The following is a 27712-nucleotide window of genomic DNA, read 5'->3' as shown; positions in this document are numbered from 1 at the left end:
TCATTTATGTTATAGTAACCTTTACCACACAAACGTTTTTTAACAATTCTTTTGAATAACGTAACACCTTTGTTTTGAACATTTTCTGGGATACTGTTGTAAAAGCATATACATCGCCCCACAAAACACTTACTAACTCGACTAAGCCGAGTAATAGGCATCATAAGTTTATATCTGTTCCTGGTGTTAACATTATGGTTATGACAGTTTCTGGCAAATTCACTTATGACCTTATTTCAAAATTCACTTATGAGACTTTTAATATGTGCTCAGTGAGTCCCACTATACTGCCTGGTATTTTATTGTTAAATTTAATACCAAGACCTATGAAAGAGCTATTAACCTTAGCTGAACTATTACACTTTTTCTAACCGTCACCTTTAATAGTTTCCTCCCTTATTTCTAGTGTTATAATAATTATTCATTATTATAACACTACAAATTAGGGATTGCTTGTAACTAATTCTAGTAGGCTTCATAAGATACATAATAGCTTTAAGGATAAATGTATACACTTCTATAATAAAGTGTCCAGCCAATGTTCAGGCATTATCTATAAATAAATTTAATTGTTTTATAAAAAAATGGCTCTGTCGTAAATCCTAAAACTCAGCACAGACAGCCTGGGACTAGATTGTGATTATTTTATAGCAATAGAAATGACTGTACAATATTGTATATTTTTATTGAAAAGAGCGCAAAAAAAGATTGCTGGGAGAGTTTCTTGCGCCGCTTCTTCTCTCTCAGAGCGCCATTTGTTTCCGAAGCGGTAGTAGTATCTAGTAGTTATTAGAAATGACATCAAAAAGAATTCTAAGGGAATCAATTTTGAGAAAATAAATGCCTTTTATGCCTTTTAACATACATTATGTTCATCTGTGTATGTATTTGAGGGTAGGGTTGTTTTAATACGTATTCCTGTAATAGATTGACCTCGTCCGCGCCGTAATGTGACCTGAAGGCATATCGCGTGACCGACGCCCATTTAGCCGAATTGTAAATACAAACGACCTTAATCCATTAATAACTTGATGGGATTGCGTCATTTTGTAGATTTCCTTCAATCGAGTCAAATCAAAATCACTTTATTCATGTAAGTGAAGTTAATGACACTTATGAATGTCAAAAGTTCTCTTTTCTTTTTAAATTACCACTATTTTGGAAAAGAACAAAAAATGCGTCACGCCATGCCAAAAAACTTGTTTAACTTCAAAGAAAAGTGGTAGTTCCAAAAGGCTCGGCAGTGTTAACTATAACCAACAGCAAGCATAAACAACCTACAAATAAGACTTAAGGATTTGTGTAATAGGAACAAGTAGTGTTCATATCTCTAAATGCTATACTTTCACCACAAAACTTGTCTAAAAACACCATGTTTGCGTGTTTTCTGCTTACTCTTCGCCTTAAACAAACACCTCTCAATCTTAGGTCTCAGAGATTGCAGAGCGTGTAGATTCTGTAATAATGCAGATGAAACCCCGCTACACATTCTATCTGAATGTGGTCCTTTAATGCGTAAACGTAGCATCTCTTTGGGAAGTCCAATTCTTCAACCATTTGAGATACGTCAGCTCACTGCAAAAGACATAATAAGGGACTACGCGCACTTATTCAGCTCTTTTTAGCTTTTGTCCATAGAAAACAACAATTTTGTATGGACACGTGTACGCGTCGTTTCAGCTTTCCGCGTCCATTCTGCTTTCGCGGCAAACCAGCATAAATTGAGGATAAATGTGTTTTTATTATGCGTATGCTATAGAGAGCGTTCGGCGCTGTTCCGCCGCGTACAGCGCTGTTCGCCGTCGAATGCGGCGGAACAGCTCTTTACAGGGATGGTTCGCGACTCCTTGTCGACAAGTTGCGACCTGTATTGTTCCTGCATTGATTTGACGTAATCATTATGCACGCAAAGATTGAAGAGTGCAGACGTGATTTAAAGTAATTATTCTCATTCTTACGACGCTGTACGCGGCTGATACAAGCAGAGCTGTATAAGTGTGACCAAAATCGTTCAGCGAAACGCGAATGGAGCTGAATAAGTGCGCGTAGTCCCTAAGATTCATGAAAAGAACCAATGTTAGTAGTGAGCTATAGTTAACAGTGGCTATCACAATAGATCACATTGGTCGCAGTGTAACAGGGCTGAACTGGATCAAAGCCACTTTACAAACTATAACCATAAATAAATATATAACAACAAGAGTTATTGAGTACAATAGATGCATCAATCCACACACACCGTCAATAAAAAAGGGTATGATGTGAGCATTTTATAAGCCCTTATAAAAAAGATAATAACTTTTACTTTAAAACATGAACAGTGTTTCTGGTAACAGGATCATCCAGCCGACACAAGTAGCTTCCGTTCACAAGCATGACGCATGGACCAGCCATGGCCTCCCTCGACCATATTTTAGGGAAGTGAAAGACCCGTCCCACGTCGCCGCCAAAAGCAGTGACATTTAAGCGAACAAAAAAGAATGTTCATCTACATATTATGAATTACTCACTAAATATTAGAGGAATTACAATTTGACTATTTTGCGTATATTTGAATAATATAATTAACAATTATTAATGTTATATTTTTATTTAGAATAATAATTATATAAGATACATATAAATGTTTCTTGCGCCGCTTCTTCTCTCTCAGAGCGCCATTTGTTTCCGAAGCGGGAGGATGCAGTATATGGTAGGTAAGTAGTAGTATCTAGTATATTAGAAATGACATCAAAAAATTCAAAAGGAATCAAATTTGAGAAAATAAATGCCTTTTATGCCTTTGAAGGATACCCGACTTTTTCGCAATAATTCGCAGAAGAATTGCATCTTTTTGAGATAGAATGAGACGCTCCAACTACGAAATCCTGATGACTGTCTAACAATGTTAATAATAATCATATTTACAAAAGATAGATAGACGTCCATTTTGATAAAAAAACTACGTTTAAAAAAACCGACTAAAAGTATAAAATAACTAAAAATTTTATTTAATACACCTTTTATGCAAACCTTTACCTTTAATATTAATAAAATACTATTATTTGTTTGTGCTACATGTTGATTGATCTTAAGCCAGTGCCAAGTCCTAAACAAAATAAAACTTCCAGACGAAGCTATCCTGCTCAAAGTCACGCGTGGCGACTTAAACCCTATCAATAGGTATCACATGCAAATAATAGTATTTTATTTTTATTAATATTAAAGGTAAAGGTTTGCATATGAGGTGTAAAAAATAAAATTTTTAGTTATTTTATACTTTTCAGTTTTTGAAGTCGGTTTTTTTAAACGTAGTTTTTTTAATTTTTTACGTTTTAGTGTCAGTTAATAATAATATTTAATCAACCTGAATGAAAACTCCAAAGAAAGCCGTACACAGAAAACAATTATGTCATCGAGGTAGACGAAAATTTTCATATAAATGTTCATAAAATGAAAACTACGGGGCCAAACTATGTAAAAATTTTATGGTCCAAATAGCACCTATTTCGCATCAAATAAAAGAAGAACTACGTAAATCGGTGTACATACATAAAAAATACCGATCGAATTGATAACCTCCTCCTCCTTTTGAAGTCGGTTAATAATAGAAAATGATTTTCTTTTCACATACTATAAGTAATTGTATTTCATTTTACGTACTTTTAATTCTTAATTTCATGTTTATTTCAATTGTATTTTCTATGGGTTGGTTATGCCTGATATAAATGATTATTATTATTATATATAATGATTATTTTATAGCGGCCATGGCACCTGACCAGGCGACCCGTACGTCGTTTACCCTCCGAGATAAAACTCGGAGTTATAATGTCGATTGCTAGTTAAATACAGAATCAGGTCAAGGAGGGGCGGTGACTGCTTCTCGCGTGTTGCTGCAGACCACTCGCAACGTTAGGGTTGTCACTCGATGAAAAATAATGCCAATATATTTTTAAAGCATTCAAAGCAAATTGATGAAATTAAAATAAGTTCTTAACTAGAGCATCTAATTATATTAAACGTATTTATCGAATAGAGCGTTTTAATATTTCATGGAAACAAAAGAGCTGTTACATTAATTATATTGTTAATAGATTTATCCGGAAGATTTGCAGCCTTTGCGTGATTTACAGCCTGCATGGTGCTACAAGTGACTATATTTTACAGGAGTTATTATTCAAATAAATAACACAAATAAAACAAGCCTATATATATATAGTATTGTATATTTTTGCGCAAAAAAAAGAATGCTGGGAGGGTTTCTTGCGCCGCTTCTTCTCTCTCTGAGCACCATTTGTTTACGAAGCGGTAGTAGTATCTAGTATATTAGAAATGACATCAAAAAGAATTCTAAAGGAATAAATTTTGGGAAAATTAATGCCTTTTATGCCTTTATAGTACCAAAATTCATCGTACAAAAAAAAAATTGACAAATTTTGTTCATTTACCTTTTTTTCAATCCAACGTCCAACTTTGGATGTTGGTGTGTCTGAGAAATTAAACTTATAAGACTTAATTAAATCTATTCAGTTGATTTTCGCGCACAAATGAAAACCTCTATCATTTTATTTGTATAGATAACTCTGTTATTTTCCAGTACAAAAAAGTGACTGGCTATTTTTTCAAGCTCTTAATTATTCTAAATTGAGCCATGATTTTTTTGGTATCTAAAAACAATATCTTGCTTTATCTAAAAGACATCAGGTGATAAATTTAAAAAAAAAACTGGTTCGAAAATGAACATTGCACAATTCTTTTATTACTCAAAATAAGCCGAAATTAGCATTTTGATAGTGCATATGCCATACGGTAAAATATAACAATAATAATAATAATATTGACATACTCTGCCTGTAGTATGAGTACAAGACAACGATATATTTAATACTTACTTAAACATACATAAATACATATAAACATCAATTACTCGGAATCAAGCTTTCATATTCTTCACAATAAAAAAAGGTATGTGTAATGTGTATTATATACGTTAGTTTGCTTGGAAGAGAACGCAGATCAGCTATAAGGTCGCCTAATTGTCCATCAATAACACTTATGTACAAATTCTAACTATTAAGCAATAAATAACTTATTCACTCATTCATGCTGCATGCATCTAACTCGCTCTATGTTTATTTATTAAAATACCGGTGGCAACCCTAACCAAAGTGTATTTGTATATCTATTTTATAATTATTTATAAAACTCTTAATCAATTGAAGTACATGATATTACGAGTGAAAGTTAAACTTAATAGATAATAGTAATTCTTGTTCAATGCGTCAGTTAAAGCAGCTGCTGACTGGAAAAATAGACAAATCGATCCGGGTTGCGGCGCTGGCCACAAAGGATCCGAACAAGCGGCAAATCGCCCGTGCACAATCTAAGCATGTTGTCAAAATCCGATAGCAACTTTCAGGTTACCCGCCTGGAGTATACAAGTTCTGGTTGTTGTCAAAAGCTGCTCTTGGTGACTTTAACCAGCCGTTCCTCTGCCGCAGCTGCATATGAGTAATGACACCCTGGCCCATACGGCAAAAGAGAAAGTCTATCTTTTTGACTCCAACTCGATTCATGACTCCGACCATCCCACGGCGTCAGAGCTCTATATGCCTGAAGTTCAGTTCAGACCAAAAACTGTTTGGCGAGCTCTGTTTTACTTAGACGTCAAGAAGTCAAGCCGGTCTGTTGGCATTTCTCTCAGTTTGTTCAGAACGTGTGTCTTTGATTTGACGCCGGTGCTAACGCGTTTATTCCAGCACTCCTATGCAAAAGGCGTTGTGTAATATCAATGATTGTTGGACACGTCAAACATACATTGCTAGTGCCATGCAGGTATCTTTCGAGAAATCGTCTACCAGTGCCAAAAGAAAGATATGTTTTTTATCGAGTCCTCTCTTAAGAAGGTCGCGGGATGGGCTAAAATGAAGAAGACTTAGAAGACTCAAGTTTGTTCTTTTACCATTTAAATACAAAACATTTACTGTACCACCGCACTTCGACAACTTTTCATTTAAAGCCTCGCCTAGTATAGGAATACTGGGTCTCCAAATCTCGAACGATTGCCAATTCCGCGATTGTCTTGAAGGCAAAGCCGAGCTGGCTTTGAAAAAGCTCATAAATAGGCAATACTCCAACATTCGAGCGCTCTTCAAACTGCGGGTCCGCCACATATGGAGTATTGCTGTTATAACTGGTTTGGCGCACCCCAGTATGAGCTCAAACCATTTAATCGCGTGCAAAATTTTCCTAATTTAAATTTTATATCATAGTATGTCATATTGAAGTTTTAAACGTTAATTTAACGGTCATATAAAGACTTAAAAATTAATTGACAAATATTGTCCACAGATCCAATGCGAACGAAATCGAAAATCCAACCGAGCTAGAAGACTTGAACGAATCGGAACTGCCGTACAAGTATTACAATGACCTCGTTATACAGAATAAGCCGAAATCTGAAGATGTGGAGTTATTTCAGACCAAATTGGAGAGATTAGAAGACTTAGATGATGTCAAACCTGATGCGTTTGAAAGTGAGGATAGCATAGATTTTTACAAATCTGATGCGTTTGAAAGTGAGGAGAAATTCGAACGAGTCAAACGCGATGTAAATGATACTGAAACAGGTGATAAAGTTCCTAACAATGTTACTTTGAGAGTAATGGGTTTGAGAATCGAAGAGGCTGATAAAGAGCCAAAGATTGTTGATGAGATGATACCAAGTGTACTGCGTGAAACCAACTTCAAGCTAAGGCTCTTTGGTGAAGGCTTCACGGATGAGACCATTATAGCCTTCACCCATGTTCCTGAGGACTTTGGGACACCCTGTCATTTCATGGTCGGTGGGGAGTATAAGGTATGTTATTCGCCTGTTAAATAGCTGTTCTAACCTATATAGCGGGGCGCTGTAATGGCGAAATTAAATGAACACACGACTAGAACTATTTAACCGTAAGCATAATAAAATAAATCTTAAAATTACTGAAAGAAATACATAAGGAATTGAAATTTTAAATTTGTATACAAACAAATTATATATGTACTTAAAGAAAAATTGAACAGAAAAGCAACCGACTTCAAAAACACAGTTCCAAAACAATAGATATAATATGCACTAAAAAGTATACAATCTTATTCTAGTTACGATTATTGTAATTTTTGGAATCGGTGTCCTTCCGCCCCGATCCGCTTAAATATGCTTCACGTATGTATAGCAAATTTAAGACTTTTATGACTTTTCTCATGGATGCCATAGTCAGATCTGGACCATATTACAATGGGTCCATACGGGAAGCACCAGCTTTCAAATAAAAAAAGAATTATTAAAATCGGTTCACCTACGTCAGCTCGCGGCTACTTACAGGTTGTTCTGAAATAAAATTATTGAAAATTTACTTATTATGTATATTTTTTTTTATTACGGTTAAGTAGGTCTATCCGTGCGTTCATTTTAATGCCGCCATTGTAGCTCCACGATGTATAATTATATCTGTCCACAGAGAGTTGATAAATATTATGAAATGCGCTGGAATAGCGACTGTCGTTTAATTATCGCAGGCGTCGTTTATCCACGCGTGCTGAGTTTTGTGGTACGAGGTGAAGAAATATATATCGATTTATATATAATATATTGTATAAACCGAGGTTTTTGATCAAGGAGTTTATCATTATTTATAATAAATCATTTATTCATTCTTTGCCACACTCCGTCGGCACTCCGAAGACGTCTAGCTTTAAGAAAACTGTAATATTATTTTTTGGGAATTTAAGAAATATTGTACTTTCTACAATTATATATACTTTTTCTTATACAAAATTTTTTATCTCTATTAATTTCAGTATTAGTAAAAAATAATATTGTTTTATTTATTGCAGTGATGAACATGAAAAATAGTGAGTTTTAACTATATACAAAAAATATAAATACGTGGAAATCTTATAAAACTTAATGATTTAATTACAACTTTTCTCTTATTATTATTATCAACTGCAAAAAAAAATATTGCCATTTTATGATAAAAATTCTTCTAGGTCTTGTTAGCTCTATGTTGCCATAACAAAAGGGCCCAACGTTCTAAAAACCTCAAAAAATCTATTCCTCAAGATTTTTTCCAAAGTTTCCTTATCTCATAGGGTTGTATATTTCGCGAGGATTCGAGGAAAGTTTGTCCTCAGACCGTATGTTTAGCTCGCTAATAAGCAACAATGTCAACTCTGTAGATTTGTGTCTTTTTTTTATGGAAAAGGAGGACAAACGAGCGTACCTGGTGTTAAATGATCACCGCCGCCCACATTCTCTTGCAACACCAGAGGAATCACAGGAGTGTTACCGGCCTTTATGGAAGGTACGCGCTTTTTTGAAGGTACTCATCTCGTATTGTCCCTGAAACAAGGATGCTCATACCACAGCTTTGTATTACGTGGAAGAAAATTTCTTGAAAACCGCACTGTGGATAACCGCCATACATCCAGATGGTGTGGATGATATTAGTGTCTGTATGGAGCTCTGTTTATGAATCTATTTCGACCTGTGGATGGTCTTGTAACTTGTATACTTAATTATCAATTAACGTTAATTATATTTACCTTGAGATTCGGAGTGGCACAGAGCTTCATAGAGATTATAATTATTATCATAAAAGATTACTTTACGTATCTGTACGTAACATCAAACAAACATTAATATGATTCGATTTCTGTACAATTGTGTATAGAATTTATATTTAACACAATAACATGTCATCACAATGCGGTTTTTTCTGATTATATATTATATTCGATTGATCCCACTTCAATTCGTTTCCACTTTGATTCGATCCCACTTTGATACAATTTTTTCCCAACTGAATGAAAAACGGGTAAAAATTAACAGTGTTAATAAAGTAAAATAACACTGTTAAATAAACAGTGATAAATGAATATAACTTACTTAAAAATATCTTGAATAAAGATATCACTTCACACTATACTACATTGAGATATAACAAAAGGTAAATATGGTAACAGCTAAGACATCAGATAATTAAAGGGATTATTGTAATGGAAATAATTTTAACTTCTGAAACTGAAGCCACATTGTTGCGTTATTCATTATAACATTGATATATATAATAAAATTGGTTTGTTTTTTGTTATATAATCACATGTACGAGTTTTTAAAGTAAAACTTTTATAACATCGGCTTAAATTGTATGTCCTTACTTTTCGAGATATTGGGGTCCGCCGGCAACATAGAAATATAAACAAAAATATAATTTTCTCCCACCTCGATGAAAAGCTCATTTTAGTCCCTGGACGACGGAGAAAAGTCGCAGATTCTCTCCCGGCAAATCCCTTGTACCTGGGACTAAGAGACAATTTTTCATTCATTTGGGAAACAATCGTATCAAAGTGGGATCGAATTAAAGTGGAATCGAATGGTACATTCAAACAAAGCGCGTACACCTTCCATAAAGGCCGGTAACGCTCCTGTGATTCCTCTGGTCTTGCAAGAGAATGTGGGCGGCGGTGATCACTTAACACCAGGTACGCTCGTTTGTCCTCCTCTTCCATAAAAAAAGACACAAATCTGCAGAGTTGACAATTGACATTGCTGCTAAGGTTATTAGCGAGCTAAACATACGGTATGAGGACAATCTGTCCCCCAATTCCCGCGAAATATACAACCCTAGGAGATAAGAAAACTTTGGAAAAAATTTCAGGAATAGATTTTTGAAGTTATCAGCACGTTGGGTCCTTTTGGTATGGCGACATAAGAAGGCGAAGAACACCTAGAAGATTTTGTATCATAAAATGGCAATATTTTTTTTGCAGTTGATAATAATAATAAGAGAAAAGTTATAATTAAATCATTAAGTTTTATGAGATTTCCACGTATTTATATTTTTTGTTTTAGTTGAAACTCACTATTTTTAACACTAATAATAACACTGTTAAATATCGCGTGGATCACATAATATTACTCCAGAAGTTAAATGCACTCGGTATTCTTGGGAATCTGCACAGATGGTTCACCTCATATATCACGAATCGTATGCAATTGTGACGGGTAGCGCCAGAAGCGACTTCGTGTCAATACCATCAGTTGTGCCACAAGGCTCTATCCTAGGCCCGCTTTTGTATAATGCCTATTTATTCGACATAGGAAGCTGCTTTACTCACAGCCAATATTTAATGTTTGCAGATGACAAAAAAATCTTCCTCAAAATACGTGACATTGTTGACTGTTACAAGTTGCAAACAGACCTGAATAAAGCATTCAGGTCTGAATATTATAGTAATAATAGGATTGTCGTTAACGTTAAAAAATGCCACTACATAACATTGACACGTAGAGTAAAATCAATACTTTTCGATTATAAGATAAACGGCGTATCAATATCTAAAGTGAGCTCAGTTAGAGACTTGGGAGTCAAAATTGATACTACGCTTTCTATGAACGACCAGGTTAATATCGTAGCAGATAAAGCATATAAGCAGCTAGGTTTCATTAAGCGCGTAACAAGCTATTTCAGCAACAAAGAGTGCATAATAAGTCTGTACTTCAGTTATGTTCGCAGTGCATTTGAGTATGCAAATAACATCTGGTCACCTTACTATATCATACACGCTTAAAGGATTGAATCCATACAAAAGCAATTCCTAAAGTATCTAGCATTCAAGCAGTTTAAAAACTTTTCATGCTATGAAGAAGCTTGTAAGCACTACGAAATTGACACTTTAGAGAATCGAAGAAAGCTAAGCGATATGCTGCTATTGCAAGCAATCCTAAATGGTAAAATTGATTGTCCCTCCTTATTAGCGAGTTTTTCATTGAACGTCCCATCATTTAGAACTCGTCACACGCACCTTCTGGCTGTACCAAAAGCTAACACCAACTACACACAAAACTCTGTTCTGCAACGTCTGGCTCTCACCTACAACAAAGCTTATTTTAATTTAGATATGTTTTGCTTGTCCAAAAAAGAAATAATAAATATACATCGACTGCAATGATTATCTAAACACACACACACACACTCACATACTACATACACCCTCAAATACACTTGTCAATTTTTACCACCTAATTAACAGTGTCAAATAAATAAAGTGTTTAAAAATATCTTGAATAAAGATATAACTTCACACTATACTAGATTGCAACTAATCGACTAACATGGTGACGCTGTGCGCGCACATTGCGATATAATAATTATTTTACTTTACTTTATTAACTCTTTCATGACATCTTATATTTGTTTTATTTAGTTGTTTACATAAAAATACTTAAATAATTATTACACAGTGCCATAGAAAAGTTATACGTCTAGTTAGACGACAGCTGTGAACACGTTGAAAATAATAGCGGTGAACAGTCAACCTCTATTTTTAGCAACGCACGCACACTTACACTAAGTGGCTGACGTATCGCGAGTGCAAGTGTTATTTAACACTGTTAAATAACAACACGGTTAAATAATACTGTTAAATAACACGGTTAAGTAACACTGTTAAGTTTTAACACTTTATTTATTCGGCACTGTTAATTTTTACCTCTTTATTTATTTGACAGTGGTAAATAACACTATTAATTTTTAGCACTTTATTTATTTGACACTGTTAAGTTTTAACACTTTATTTATTTGACACTGTTAAATAACACTATTAATTTTTAACACTTTATTTATTTGACACTGTTAAATAACACGGTTAAGTAACACTGTTAAGTTTAAACACTTTATTTATTCGGCACTGTTAATTTTTACCTCTTTATTTATTTGACAGTGGTAAATAACACTATTAATTTTTAGCACTTTATTTATTTGACACTGTTAAGTTTTAACACTTTATTTATTCGGCACTGTTAATTTTTACCTCTTTATTTATTTGACAGTGGTAAATAACACTATTAATTTTTAGCACTTTATTTATTTGACACTGTTAAGTTTTAACACTTTATTTATTTGACACTGTTAATTTTTACCTTTTTATTTATTTGACAGTGGTAAATAACACTATTAATTTTTAGCACTTTATTTATTTGACACTGTTAAGTTTTAACACTTTATTTATTCGGCACTGTTAATTTTTACCTCTTTATTTATTTGACAGTGGTAAATAACACTATTAATTTTTAGCACTTTATTTATTTGACACTGTTAAGTTTTACCTTTTTATTTATTTGACACTGGTAAATAACACTATTAATTTTTAGCACTTTATTTATTTGACACTGTTAAGTTTTAACACTTTATTTATTTGACACTGTTAATTTTTACCTTTTTATTTATTTGACAGTGGTAAATAACACTATTAATTTTTAGCACTTTATTTATTTGACACTGTTAAGTTTTAACACTTTATTTATTCGGCACTGTTAATTTTTACCTCTTTATTTATTTGACAGTGGTAAATAACACTATTAATTTTTAGCACTTTATTTATTTGACACTGGTAAATAACACTATTAATTTTTAACACTTTATTTATTTGACACTGTTAAATAACACGGTTAAGTAACACTGTTAAGTTTTAACACTTTATTTATTCGGCACTGTTAATTTTTACCTCTTTATTTATTTGACAGTGGTAAATAACACTATTAATTTTTAGCACTTTATTTATTTGACACTGTTAAGTTTTAACACTTTATTTATTTGACACTGTTAATTTTTATCTTTTTATTTATTTGACAGTGGTAAATAACACTATTAATTTTTAGCACTTTATTTATTTGACACTGTTAAGTTTTAACACTTTATTTATTTGACACTGTTAATTTTTACCTTTTTATTTATTTGACAGTGGTAAATAACACTATTAATTTTTAGCACTTTATTTATTTGACACTGTTAATTTTTAACACTTTATTTATTTGACACTGTTAATTTTTATCTTTTTATTTATTTGACAGTGGTAAATAACACTATTAATTTTTAGCACTTTATTTATTTGACACTGTTAAGTTTTAACACTTTATTTATTTGACACTGTTAATTTTTACCTTTTTATTTATTTGACAGTGGTAAATAACACTATTAATTTTTAGCACTTTATTTATTTGACACTGTTAAGTTTTAACACTTTATTTATTTGACACTGTTAATTTTTACCTTTTTATTTATTTGACAGTGGTAAATAACACTATTAATTTTTAGCACTTTATTTATTTGACACTGTTAAGTTTTAACACTTTATTTATTTGACACTGTTAATTTTTACCTTTTTATTTATTTGACAGTGGTAAATAACACTATTAATTTTTAGCACTTTATTTATTTGACACTGTTAAGTTTTAACACTTTATTTATTTGACACTGTTAATTTTTACCTTTTTATTTATTTGACACTGGTAAATAACACTATTAATTTTTAGCACTTTATTTATTTGACACTGTCAAGTTTTAACAGTTTATTTATTTGACACTGTTAATTTTTACCTTTTTATTTATTTGACAGTGGTAAATAACACTATTAATTTTTAGCACTTTATTTATTTGACACTGTCAAGTTTTAACACTTTATTTATTTGACACTGTTAATTTTTACCTTTTTATTTATTTGACAGTGGTAAATAACACTATTAATTTTTAGCACTTTATTTATTTGACACTGTCAAGTTTTAACACTTTATTTATTTGACACTGTTAATTTTTACCTTTTTATTTATTTGACAGTGGTAAATAACACTATTAATTTTTAGCACTTTATTTATTTGACACTGTTAATTTTTAACACTTTATTTATTTGACACTGTTAATTTTTACCTTTTTATTTATTTGACACTGGTAAATAACACTATTAATTTTTAGCACTTTATTTATTTGACACTGTTAATTTTTACCTTTATATTTATTTGACAGTGGTAAATAACACTATTAATTTTTAGCACTTTATTTATTTGACACTGTTAAGTTTTAACACTTTATTTATTTGACACTGTTAATTTTTACCTTTTTATTTATTTGACAGTGGTAAATAACACTATTAATTTTTAGCACTTTATTTATTTGACACTGTTAAGTTTTAACACTTTATTTATTTGACACTGTTAATTTTTACCTTTTTATTTATTTGACAGTGGTAAATAACACTATTAATTTTTAGCACTTTATTTATTTGACACTGTTAAGTTTTAACACTTTATTTATTTGACACTGTTAATTTTTACCTTTTTATTTATTTGACAGTGGTAAATAACACTATTAATTTTTAGCACTTTATTTATTTGACACTGTTAATTTTTACCTTTTTATTTATTTGACACTGGTAAATAACACTATTAATTTTTAGCACTTTATTTATTTGACACTGTTAATTTTTACCTTTTTATTTATTTGACACTGGTAAATAACACTATTAATTTTTAGCACTTTATTTATTTGACACTGTCAAGTTTTAACAGTTTATTTATTTGACACTGTTAATTTTTACCTTTTTATTTATTTGACAGTGGTAAATAACACTATTAATTTTTAGCACTTTATTTATTTGACACTGTTAATTTTTACCTTTTTATTTATTTGACACTGGTAAATAACACTATTAATTTTTAGCACTTTATTTATTTGACACTGTTAATTTTTACCTTTTTATTTATTTGACACTGGTAAATAACACTATTAAATAACACGGTTAAATAACACTGTTAAATAAAACACTGTTAAGTTTTAAAACTTTATTTATTCGGCAATGTTTTATTAAAAATGGCTCTGTCGTAAATCCTATTACTCCACAGCTGAATATCTAAGTGCTCGGACAGCCTGGGACTAGATTATAATTATTTTATAGCAATAGCAAAGACAGAATAATATTGTATATTTTATTGAAAAGAGCGCAAAAAAGAATGCTGGGAGAGTTTCTTGCGCCCCTTCTTTTCTCTTAGAGCGCCATTTTATTCCGAAGCGGTAGTAGTATCTAGTACATTAAAAATGACATCTAAAAGAATTCTAAAGGAATCAATTTTGAGAAAATAAATGTATTTTATGTCTTTTATTAAGTGACTGCCCTTTTCTATTTTAAAGTTCTAATCTAGATTCTTAGTTAACCTTTAGTTAACCTTTAGTTTTGTTTTTTTCCTTAACGAAACGCAGAAGCGACACTTAAGAAATCACTGTTGTTATAAACAAAAATAAACTTGGTCTGTTGAGCTGTTTGGCCTGATTCCTGTCACCGAATTCCAACTTCGCACGACACGACACGCCACAAATTAGGTTATCATCCCCACCATCTGGATGTGTGGCGTCGCACAGTGCGAATTTTAAGGAACTTTCCACGTACAAACAAGCTGTAATGTGCTGTGCTTCCTTGTGCGGTGTTTCCGGGACGATACGATATGGGTACCTTCAAAAAAGAGCCTACACCTTCCTTAAAGGCCGGCAACGTGATTCCTCTGGTGTTGCAAGACAATACTATAAATATACAAATGATTTAAGTTTTCTTTAGTGTTAATTCCGCCAATATTTGTTTTTAAAACATTTCGACACGTGTTTCGCCTCTACACGAGGCATCCTCAGGACGTGTTGTCTCGCCAAAATCTGGCACGAGACTGAATCAAATGAACCAGAAGCCGCTCTTTTATACCCTCATCCCATGAAATGACGCGCTTTGATTGGTCGGCTGTTGTGACGTATTACCTAACATTTAATTAGAAATAATAAAACACAAAAATTTGTTTACATTGTTGAATGAACAAACAAATTTAGTCCCTTCACCTTTGTTACGTGTCTCTTACGGGGGTAATACGTCACAACAGCCGACCAATCACAGTCGCGTCATTTCATGGGACGAGGGTATAAAAGAGCGGCTTCCGGTTCATTTGATTCAGTCTCGTGTCAGATTTTGGCGAGACAACACGTCCTGAGGTTGCCACGTGTAGAGGTGAAACACGTGTCGAATTGTTTTTAAATACAAATATTGGCAAAATTATCACTAAAGACCTTAAATCATTTGTATAATTATGGATTTCCGCAAAGTAACGCCTAATTCAATAAAATACTATAAAAAAAAACGCGACGCAAGAAGTATTAATAGTTGAGCTCGTGTGAACCCAGAGTAAGTAACCAGTGAAAGATAAGACTACAATTAAAGCTTACATAGATTAGTGTCGAACAATTAATTTAATTCTTAGAGATAATGCTTTAAAATTTAAATGATAACTTTATATAGATAATAATAAATATACCTATGATTATGTTATTAAGAATTCATTATCTATTTGCATTGACGTAGGTACTACCTATCCCAATACCTTACCGATCGTCGTTGAGATCTTTGGGGGAGGCCATTGTCCAGCAGTGGACGTCTTTCGACTGATATGATGATGATTAACGGGATTTGAACCCGCGACATTCGGCCCGAGCGCTCTTATCAACTGAACTTACCGTTCGAGTGACGCGTGGTTCGTAAATCTTGTTATGTCTTGTCCAACTCTCAGGTTGTGGCTCCATCTACAGGATCTACTATACAGTTGATGACCTGCTCAATCCCAATATATATATATATTAGGGAATTGACATATGACAAAATTGAATATGGTTGTTTACGGCTTCCGTCATCCGATTTCTTTCCGTCAACCGTTACCAATAGTTCTACGACTACACGCACGGACACGGACTCGGATCGGATGTAGTACGAAAGCGCTATTATACTTCTTTTGGCGGCGCGTTAGGGAAAAACTATCAGAGTGAATTATTACGATACGCGCGCACACCTACTCCCTAATCCACATCCTTACATTAGTTGATCAACTAGATAATACACTATATACTAGAGATAGATGTGCTACGAATGTTTTTATTTTGTAAAATCAGTGTACCCAGGCTAAGAGATGGCGCTGCGTTATTTTTACGCTCTTAGCGTACCGTCGCTAGATGGCGCTAATAATGCTTATAGTTTTTAGTATGGTTGTAGAGACAGTATTGAATACTTATTGATGATTGTTTTGTGAGGGTAGAAATTCTTATTCGCTTATTAAGTTCAGCAGTTACCTTTAAATAAGGTTTATATACCTTTAAATAAGGTTTATATACCTTTAAATAAGGTTTATATACCTTTAAATAAGGTTTATATACCTTTAAATAATGCCAATAATACAACACGATAGTCAAGTCTTGTTTTAATAACTAAGTTAAGTGAGTTTTTTGCTATCACTAGCTCCATCTATCATGCATGTTAAATTATTGCCATCGTGGTGAAGTTGCAGCGTACCTAATAGAATAGGTGGCAGTACATCAATGCAAATTTTTTCATGTGCCAATGTAGGGAAATTGCACCCCCCTTTACTAGACCATGTGTATCATACTTCAGATTATAAACTAAATCATGCGGTATAGAACGTCATTGTCATACACTGACATGCTATAATAATACAAACGTGAAATAGCACGATGACTACTTTTTTTGTTGTGTTACACAAAAAAGTATCTTTTGTGCATACATAAATACACACATTTTTTTTAATTTATTTGATGCTTGTGTAATATTACTTTATACTAAATCCCAAATACATCCACAGATCAAAACGGCAGGACCAGATTCCGGACTCTTTGAGCTGGTCTCTCCAAAACCCAGCGATGACTACAAGCTGTACATCTGCGCGAAGCCCTCAGCCAACGTAGACTTCGTCCACCAGGGTCGAGAGCAATGGAAGATCCTGGCAGTCCACGACAAACTGCTCCCACTATGGGCTTCCTTGATACTAATCGTCATCCTTCTGATGTTGGCGTCCCTCTTCTCCGGTCTTAACCTTGGATTGATGGCTCTAGATAGGACTGAACTCCGCATCATCGCGAATACAGGAACAGAAAAGGAAAGGAAATACGCTAGGGCTATCATGCCCGTCCGATCCCAGGGGAACTATCTCCTGTGCACCATCCTGCTCAGTAATGTGGCTGTGAACAGCACTTTTACTGTAATCCTGGACGATTTGACGTCTGGGCTGGTTGCTGTGATCGGATCCACCCTGGCTATCGTCTTCATTGCCGAGATCACTCCTCAGGCTATTTGCGCCAGACATGGTCTACTGATCGGTGCGAAGAGTATCTGGATTATGAAGGTTAGTTGTATTTTGAATACCACCTATGTTTTTTTTATTAAGATTTGGGGTTGAAGAGCACTTAAATAATAGATCTATTGTGCCCCTGGCTTGAGCTAGCACACCAACCCCCAACTCCCCATACCTAAAAATGGGATGTGGTTATCGTGGCTACTAGCTAAGGAATGTGTGCCCTTACTGTACCGAAGTTTAAATAATATCCTCAAGACTTATTCCTTTTAAGAGGCGGAGGATCCTAAGTGGGTTCAGGAGGACACGTCCCGGCCCTGCCTTAGGTAAAGGTACTTTAAGACACCCCAGCCTGATCCTGGTAATAGCCTCGCATTCCGGTAGGATGTGTTTGGAGTCTTCAGTGGCTTCACAGCAGAATCTGCACCGGTTTGATTTACTGAGATCCAACACCTGCGTAACTTGTTAGAATATAATCGTGGAAAATAACTCCCGCATTGCTGACCTATTGGTATCTTCGGGGATCCAGCACTTTATGCACGGCTCGTCATTGAGTTGGACCAAGGCTTGGAAACCGATTTTAACCGGTTATGTATATAAAGAAGTTTTCATGTGGTTTGTTCTACTATTGACCTAAATTTAAGGATGTTTGGTTAAAGTCCATTAATTAATGTAAAGGTTTTGTTGATCAAACCGGTTTAGAAATTTATAACCGGTTAAGTATGTAGAGAAGTTTTCGTTCCGTTTTGCTGTATATTTAACATTTTAAAGACTTTGGTTGTTTAAGTTCATTTTAAATGGATCGAGCTGATACTGGGATGCGCCAGACCAGAGATGACAGCAATACTCCATGTGTGGCCGGACCAGCGCTTTGTAGAGCGCTATAATGTAGGCCGGCTTGAAGTATTGCCGTGCTCTATTAATGACGCCCAGCTTCTTCGAAGCCAATTTGGATTTTCCATTCAGATGACCGCGGAATTGGCAATCGCTCGAGATTTTGAGACCCAGGATTCTGATACTTTTCAAGGCTTTCAGGGAGGTGCTAGAGCGGTCAGTTTTGAGTGGAATATTTATATAACCGGTTAAATTAATCGGTTTCCAAGCCAAGGCTTTATATTTTTCAAATTGGTCCTTGGACCTTGGATATAAAGGTGTGTGTCTGACCTAATGATCCGTTGTTTTTAGATCGTGATGGGGATCTGTGCCCCGTTGGCTTGGCCCACAAGCAAGCTCCTGGACTATTTCCTAGGCGAAGAGATTGGCACCCACTACAACAGAGAGAGATTGAAGGAGCTTGTCAAGGTAATTACTGCAGCTTTATTTCCTAATAAAGTATTTTAAATTTGTAATCAAAATTTATGAACGATGCGGGACTCGGACCTGTGACCTCTCGGGTCTGTCCGAGCGCCTCTATCAACTGAGCTTACAGAACAAAAAAGCGCGTACATCTTCCTTAAAGGCCGGCAACGCTCCTGTATTTCCTCTGGTGTTGCAAGAGATTGTGGGCGGTGGTGATCACTTAACAACAGGTGACCCGTACGCTCGTTTGTCCTCCTATTCCATAAAAAAAATACTTCTGGTGTTTTAATGTTAAATAGTTTACCACGACCCATGAAGGAGCCCTTAACTCTAGTTGACTTTAAAATGCACATACTGTTTATCATTTCTTCTTGAATTGAATGAATTGTTTATAATTAGTATACATTTTGTTATGCGTTTCATTCGCAATTCAACTTTCTCCAGTGGGCAAAAATAGCTTGCGCAAGTATTTAGGACAGTTTCAATGTCGTCTGAAATAATATTGGACAACAAACTTGCTAAAGCTATACAGGGTGTCCCGTAATCAGTGGACCAACGGGATACCCGTGATAGGGGTGGTCATCATCTCTCGAAAACACCAAATTTTACTGTTCTAGGGCCAGTAGTTCAAAAGATATGATTTTTTAAGCATTATTTTGAAAATTCTACCCTTATCAACACAAAAGTTGAAAAAAAATATTTTTTATTTTTATTTTGCCCTGTTTCTTAACTTAAGGTGGCTGAGGAAACATGTGTCTTCACAATTAAATCCATTTTTGTGAATAAATATTGCCAAATTAAAAATTAAAAACCAAAACATGCGCAAATATCAAATAACTAAATTTGCAACGTGATGTTTGAAGCAAGCTAGTGCAAAAAAAATGTATGACAGCCTTGCGGACCATTATTTAAAAAACATCTGCAGTTCATACTGATTCCAAAAAGGTATAACAATATTACATTTTACAAAAAAAATAACTTAATAACCAATTTTAGACTCCAATTGCGAGAAACATTTAAGCGCTATCTATTCTGAGAATTATTTTGTTATCGAGAGAGAGATAACACAATATGCTATCTCTTTCTCGCTCAGGTACCTTTTTCGTTTACGGGGTCCTATTGGCCGACGCCTATGATCCCCACACCCTAATTTTTCAAATTATTCTTAGTTTCATCAGAGACTTGCTCATAGCTCGTAGCTGCACACGTGTTTTTTACTTCGCTACCATTACGACTCTTTTTTTTGGTGACTGACGCTTGAATTGGACCTTGTTTGTCTTTGTGATTTGGATACTGTTTGCCCGGATTTTATAAAATGCCTAATACCTATACTCCTCGTGAATATGCTGAGATGTATTTTATTTACGGTCTGTGTAATGCAAACGCTCGGCAAGCAGCCCGTACGTATCGTGAGCGCTATCCTAATCGCGACCGCTATCCGGATCATCGAATTTTTCTCCGTGTAAATAACGCGTATTTAGAAGGCAGAATTCCCGGAGCTGCAAACAACGTGGGAAGACCTAGAAGAGTCGATGAACTTCAAATACTGGCCGAAGTGACAGAAGAACCTTCTACGAGTGTTCGTCGTATTTCAAGACGTACTGGTATAGCAAAAACAACAGTACATCGCATTTTAAAAAGAAACAGTTTATACCCTTATCATATTCAACGAGTGCAGGCACTATTACCTGCTGATTATCAACGGAGGATAGATTTTTGTGCAGAGATGCTTCGCCGATGCCGACAAGATCCACTATTTTTCAATTCAATATTATGGAGCGATGAATCGTGTTTTAAAAGAGTTGGAGTGTTTAACATTCATAATTTACATGAATGGGCTGTTGTGAATCCACGTATTGTACGAGAAGATAGATTCCAGCACCAGTTTGGAGTCAATTTGTGGGCTGGAATCTTAGATGGTAAACTTATTGGTCCATTTGAGCTCCCACCGAGGCTTAATGGTGCTCGGTACTTGCAATTTTTAAGAAATGACTTAAGTAATTTATTAGCAAATGTACCACAGGAGGTATGTGAGAGGATGTGGTTACAGCATGATGGCGCACCCGCTCATTATTGCAGACAAGTGAGGGAATATTTAAACGAGTCTTACCCAAGTAGGTGGATTGGACGAGGAGGTACAATCCCATGGCCAGCTCGATCACCTGATCTTAATCCATTGGATTATTTTTTATGGGGATATTTTAAAGAATCCGTATATGAAACCGTTAACGATAACGAAAGACAGCTAAGACAAAAACTGAATGTGGTGAGTGAAAAAGTCAAAAATAATGAAAGGGCGTTAAAAAGTTTAAAAAGAAATTTTATAAGAAGATGCCGGCTATGCCTTAGAGTAAGAGGAAGACATTTCGAACATTTATTATAAGAAATAAATAAAAAAATTCTAACTATTTACTTTTGTTTTATTGTAAATTCCGCCAAGAAATTGCTATCTAATGTTGATTTAAAATAATTATTGTCTTTTATTGTTTCACAATAATGATTAATTATACCTTTTTGGAATCAGTATGAACTGCAGATGTTTTTTAAATAATGGTCCGCAAGGCTGTCATACATTTTTTTTGCACTAGCTTGCTTCAAACATCACGTTGCAAATTTAGTTATTTGATATTTGCGCATGTTTTGGTTTTTAATTTTTAATTTGGCAATATTTATTCACAAAAATGGATTTAATTGTGAAGACACATGTTTCCTCAGCCACCTTAAGTTAAGAAACAGGGCAAAATAAAAATAAAAAATATTTTTTTTCAACTTTTGTGTTGATAAGGGTAGAATTTTCAAAATAATGCTTAAAAAATCATATCTTTTGAACTACTGGCCCTAGAACAGTAAAATTTGGTGTTTTCGATAGATGATGACCACCCCTATCACGGGTATCCCGTTGGTCCACTGATTACGGGACACCCTGTATATAACCTAGGTCTTAAAGAATCATGAAGAGACAAATTTGAAGAAATAAACTGTTTAACTGTTGCATGTCCAATAGGAGTTTGAGAAAAATATGAAAAATTAATTAAACAAATAAAACTGAAAACACAATTTTATGAACGTTGCGGGACTCGAACCCACGACCTCTCGCGTTTCATGCGAGCTCTTTTTCTAACTGAGCCAACCGTTCGAGTGACGTATCGTCATGAAATCTTGTATGCTTTGTTCAACTCTCAGGTTGTGGCTTTATCTACAGGATCAACTTTACAGTTGATAGCCTGCTCAACCCAACTATTTGCATAGTAATTTAATAGTTTTATTTTTATTATTAATAACAAATTGTTTATGAAAAATTAAAACAGATTTACTTACACCTGTGCTTACACTTTAAGAACAAACTCACTATTGGATTTTGTTCAAAATTTATCTTTATAGCGTGGATCCATGTTATTTAAAAAAAATTGCGTGCGTACAAAGTACACAAGTCAGAAGTGAAATTTTAATTAAGCTTCTAATATATATTAATCTATATATATAAAAAGGAATTGCTGTTCGTTAGTCTCGCTAAAACTCGAGAACGGCTGGATCGATTTGGCAAATTTTGGTCTTGAATTATTTGTGGAAGTCCAGAGAAGGTTTAAAAGGTGTTTTTCCTTTGATGTGGTACGTGCGCCCCCCCCCCGTTCACAAATTGAAAGAATAGTTTAAAATGAATAACTAATTAAAATCTTTATATATTTCTAGCTTTCTCCGGAGGTAATATAAAAACTTAATTTTAGCTACCTATAGTTGGTAGATTTTATGTACGACTTAATATTTGGTAGGTCTGAGAATCAGTCGTCATCTATTTTTTATACTCCAAATATTTTAATTATTGATTTTTATGTTATTTCTTTATATGGCAATACAACGTTTGCTGGATCAGCTAGTATTCAAATATAATATAAATAAGGTCTTTACCAATTCTATTTAATCTCACACCAGGTAACGAACCACGTGAATGACCTCGATAAAGAAGAAGTGAACATCATCTCTGGAGCCTTGGACCTTCGTAAGAAGAAGGTGTCCGACGTCATGACCAAGCTGAAGGACTGCTACATGCTGCCAATCAACAGTGTCCTGGACTTTGAGACGATGACTGAAATTGTCAAATCTGGTGAGTAGGATATTCTCATTTTTCCATAGTAGGGGGTTTAATAGGCTGCGTTATTAGGTAGTTTTATGGCAATAAGGGACGAGACGAACAGGACGTTTAGCTGATGGTAATTGATACGTCTTGATTCTTGAAAGACCCGAAATTCTGAGCGGAACTACAATTGCGCTTGCCACCTTGAGACAAGATGATAAGTCTCATTTGCCCTATAATTCCATTCAGACCGAAACAAAATAATGGTTACTGCTTCGTGGCAGAAAAAGGCGCCGTTGTGGTAATACCTACAGCAATTATCAGTCCTCAAACTGGTAAATAATATGCAGTCTGGCCAAAAATATTTTTATAACTTGAAACCTATTTTTCAATTCAAATATAGAACATGTTTATTCAGTAATGCTATTTCACATTGAGATGAACAAGATACTATCCAACTATATCTCGCTTCCTGCATTCTTAAGATATAAGGTTGGGTCATAATTAGAACTCACTGTCAGAAAATCTGGTGTTAAGTGCCATTTATAAAGACTTAAGTTCTCCCTATTAGCCCTTTGCCACTCCTGCCGCTGCCCTTCAGCCAATTGCGATTATGGATCCCTTGTTTCAATAGTTTTCTGATACATTCACTCATATCATCCTCATTATAAGCAATCTATTTATATACGTAAAATAATACGCGTTGAAGAAACGCTGCGCGAGCGCAAAAATCACGCCGATCTAAGGCAAAGATTAACTCATTAATTTTGTATAATAGGGGGCAAATGGGCTTGAGAATCTTGTAGAGGCGAAACACGTATCGAATTTTCCTATAGACAAATATTGGCGGAATGAACACTAAAGAAAACTCAAATCATTTGTATTAGTAGTTATAGTTAAATACAAGGTTGCTCCAAGAAGTCTGCGAACACCCCAGGAGTGTTCTGAACTTCTGGAAGGAGCTGGGCCGGCTGGAATGACTGGCCAACACTGCAAGCAAAATGGACCCAACTTAGTGGTCTAATTTCGGAAACAAAAGCCCCTTTACAAATACCAAGGCTTAAGATTTCGGTGATTAAAAAGATTAATGACAATAGGTAATTAAACATACTTTAAACTAAATATTTCTGTTTTCCACCAGGCTACTCCCGTATTCCGGTATACGAGGGTCACCGCGGCAATATAATCACAGTGCTCTTCATCAAAGATTTGGCGTTCGTGGATCCTGATGATAATACGCCGCTGCGCACGCTCTGCCAGTACTACCAGAACCCCTGCAACTTCGTCTTCGAAGACGTTACCCTGGATGTCATGCTGAAACAGTTCAAAGAAGGTACGCGAAAAATATATATACTCATTGAACTTTTCGCTAAATCCATTCAATTTCACTTATAAGATATACACAGAACTAATTTTGCACAATACGTCAGCTGTATAGCTACAGATATACTGCTATAAGCATTTCGGTGACGCGAACTCACGAGATTTCACTCAAACTGTGAGTGTGCGTAACTATTATATATGTATTAAATATTAATAAATTTATCTTTTTAATTATTTATATATCGCGTGCGCCACTCATGAGCATGTCGGTGACGTGAATCCATATAATTTTCCCCTACGAAAAAGTAACCAATACGGCTAAAGAAGTTTTCAAATTAAAAACCTTATAGCCACAGACTGTGTTATTCGGTGGTTCAAACATTCGTATTTTGCGGCATCAATTCTTAAGTAAGTCGATGGTTTAATGGAAGTATAATCTTTATCTAATATTATAAAATTCTCATGTCGAGGTGTTTGTAGTTAAACTCCTTCGAAACGGCTTGACCGATTCTCATGAAATTATGAGTGGTCTGAGAATCGGACAACATCTATTTTTCACCCCCCTAAATGTTAAGGGTGGTCCACGCCAAATTTTTTTTTTTAATTTTTTTTGACCTTTTTTTTAAATTTGTTTGATTATGAGTCAGCATTAAAAATACATACAACTTCAAATTTTCACCCATCTACGATCAACAGTTACTTTTGTATTGCGATTTTAATATCGACAATACAACGTTTGCTGGGTCAGCTAGTTAATAATTAGTTATTTATGCAACTGTTGTGTAATAAGGGGTATTAAAACACGAATATGGGTTTATGACACGAGGCGAAGCCGAGTATGATAATAGTATCACATGAGTGTTTTAATACCTAATTATCAACAGTTGCATACAAGACTTTATCTACACCCAGAATATGAATCCTCTAAAAGATTCTGAAACAGTTAGCTTAATGCTAACATTAAAACACCAGTCCTAGTAGTAACCTAATATCATTAATTACTGATTATATACAAATAAACTAAGTATTAATGAAACAATTATTTATTTTAGTAATAATTTACATTTTGTATAGTGCAATAATTAAAATTCACTCTAATATTGCAGCGTTTAATATGAATCGCTCATTTTTGTAAACAAAACAATAAAAATATCGAAGAAAAATGGCGGGGATTCGAATAAGCTACTTTTTTTTAGAGCGCGCGACGTTTTCGTAGAGTGGAACGCGCATAAACGAAAATGTTCTTTTTTCAAAATTCATACAGATACCACGCATCGAGCAATAAGAATGTGGCTGAATTGAAACTCTTTGCGCATGAAGGGATCGAAAAAAAAATCTTAAAAAAAATAGGAGTGTTGTAATGAAATTCAGTACAACATTACAACACTCGTTTGGATGATGTAATGGTTATTAGAACATTGGGTGTTTTAATGTTGGCATTAAGCTAACTGTTTCAGAATCTTTAATAGAGGATTTAAAGCATTGGTGTAGATAAAAAAACAAACCACACAATAATACAAGTAAGAAAGAGATACAGAGGTTAGTGAAAAATTTTGTTTACTGAAATTCAAATAACCTTTTAGCACGGTTGTGTGTATGGTGCAGCAGCTTTGCGTTTATAGCTATATCCATCAGCAATTAATTATAAATGTTATAAACATGTGCTCCTCGTACTTATCGCTAGCTAGGGCTGTCACTCTCGGCTTTCTTTGAAAAATATAAAATAAATTTATTTCTTAGATAAATTATAGGATATCCAGCAATAATAATTTATGCAACTTGGCTCACTTTTTTACCTTGAACCATTTTGTAAAAAAGTGATATTTTTTGTATTATCCATTTAAAAGTAACACTATTAAAACACTTTGTAAGTGACACATCTTAAGCTTATTTTATGGCATCCACACTGATAATAAGTTATTTGCAAAACTACGGGTTTTTAATCACCGACACTCGACTGGGTAGGTACCACAGCGGCGCCAAGAATTGGGTTCAATCAAGAATCATTAAAGCTCAACCATTTCCGAAATGGCGGTAAATATAACAGAAAAATATTGACATTTATAAGTGTCATTTCCTTGACCTGCATGAATAAAGTGATTTTGATTTGATTTGACTTAAAGCAACGGCACCGGTATTGTTAAAAGACATAAAAAGGCATTTATTTTCTCAAAATTGATTCCTTTAGAATTGTTTTTGATGTCATTTCTAATAACTACTAGATACTACTACCGCTTCGAAAACAAATGACGCTCTGAGAGAGAAGAAGCAGCGCAAGAAACTCTCCCAGCATTCTTTTTTGCGCTCTTTTCTCATTTCTATCGCTATAAAATAATCATAATCTAGTCCCAGGCTGTCCGATCATTTAGATATTCAGCAGTGGAGTAATAGGATTTACGACAGAGCCATTTTTTATAAAACATTTAAATTTATTTATAGATAATGCCTGAACAGTGGCTGGGATTTTATTATAGTAATGTATACAACATTTACCCTTAAAGCTAATTTGTATCTTATGAAGCCTACTAGAATTAGTTACAAGCAATCCCTTATTTCTAGTGTTATATTGTCGAAAGTTATGTATTTATCGTATACAAACTTATTAAACACGTGGCAGCCCTATTGCTTTTCGACGTATAAATAAACATTCTCTCAATCATATTTCTGGCAACGATTCCAGACGGTAATCTTTTGTTAACCTTGCGGTAAGGTTTCACTCACTTATTCTTATATATTAAAATTTGTGCATTAAATTTGTTTTTAAGAATACAGGTTGCTGTGTGTCCAAACAACAACGAAGCCGAAAAGTAGTTTAGAACTTTTGTGTGTATATATTCAATTAAAATTTTATTTTTATTATAACCACACTTAATTTTGCAGGCTTTGTTTTTTATTGCTTTATAGCATCATGTCTATTAAATCAAAGTAAGGACCTCGCTGGAAAGTTTTGCCCCCTCACGTTCCCCTTTCATCCCCTAGCGATCGTCCTGTTGCATCAGTACGGTTTGCAGTATCATTACCATTAGGTACATGTCGTGATATTTAAT

General features: G+C 34.2%; 1 protein-coding gene across 1 annotated transcript in view; it reads left to right on the top strand.

Annotated features, from left to right (window-relative positions):
• The first annotated feature begins 6314 nt into the window (after positions 1 to 6314).
• Positions 6315 to 27712, top strand: part of LOC126973232 (unextended protein-like) — a 38528-nt gene continuing 17130 nt past the window's right edge. Inside the window, exons 1-5 of the mRNA XM_050820420.1 lie at positions 6315 to 6841; positions 17483 to 18022; positions 19157 to 19273; positions 23201 to 23372; positions 24484 to 24675. Of these exons, the coding sequence (XP_050676377.1) occupies positions 6647 to 6841; positions 17483 to 18022; positions 19157 to 19273; positions 23201 to 23372; positions 24484 to 24675 (1216 nt within the window). The 5' untranslated portion in view covers positions 6315 to 6646. The remainder of the gene's footprint in view (positions 6842 to 17482; positions 18023 to 19156; positions 19274 to 23200; positions 23373 to 24483; positions 24676 to 27712) is intronic.

Source organism: Leptidea sinapis, chromosome 29 (genome assembly GCF_905404315.1).
Source record: "Leptidea sinapis chromosome 29, ilLepSina1.1, whole genome shotgun sequence".
NCBI classification, from domain to species: domain Eukaryota; kingdom Metazoa; phylum Arthropoda; class Insecta; order Lepidoptera; family Pieridae; genus Leptidea; species Leptidea sinapis.
Note: the sequence above shows the minus strand (reverse complement) of the source record. Positions and strands in the feature narration are given on the sequence as shown.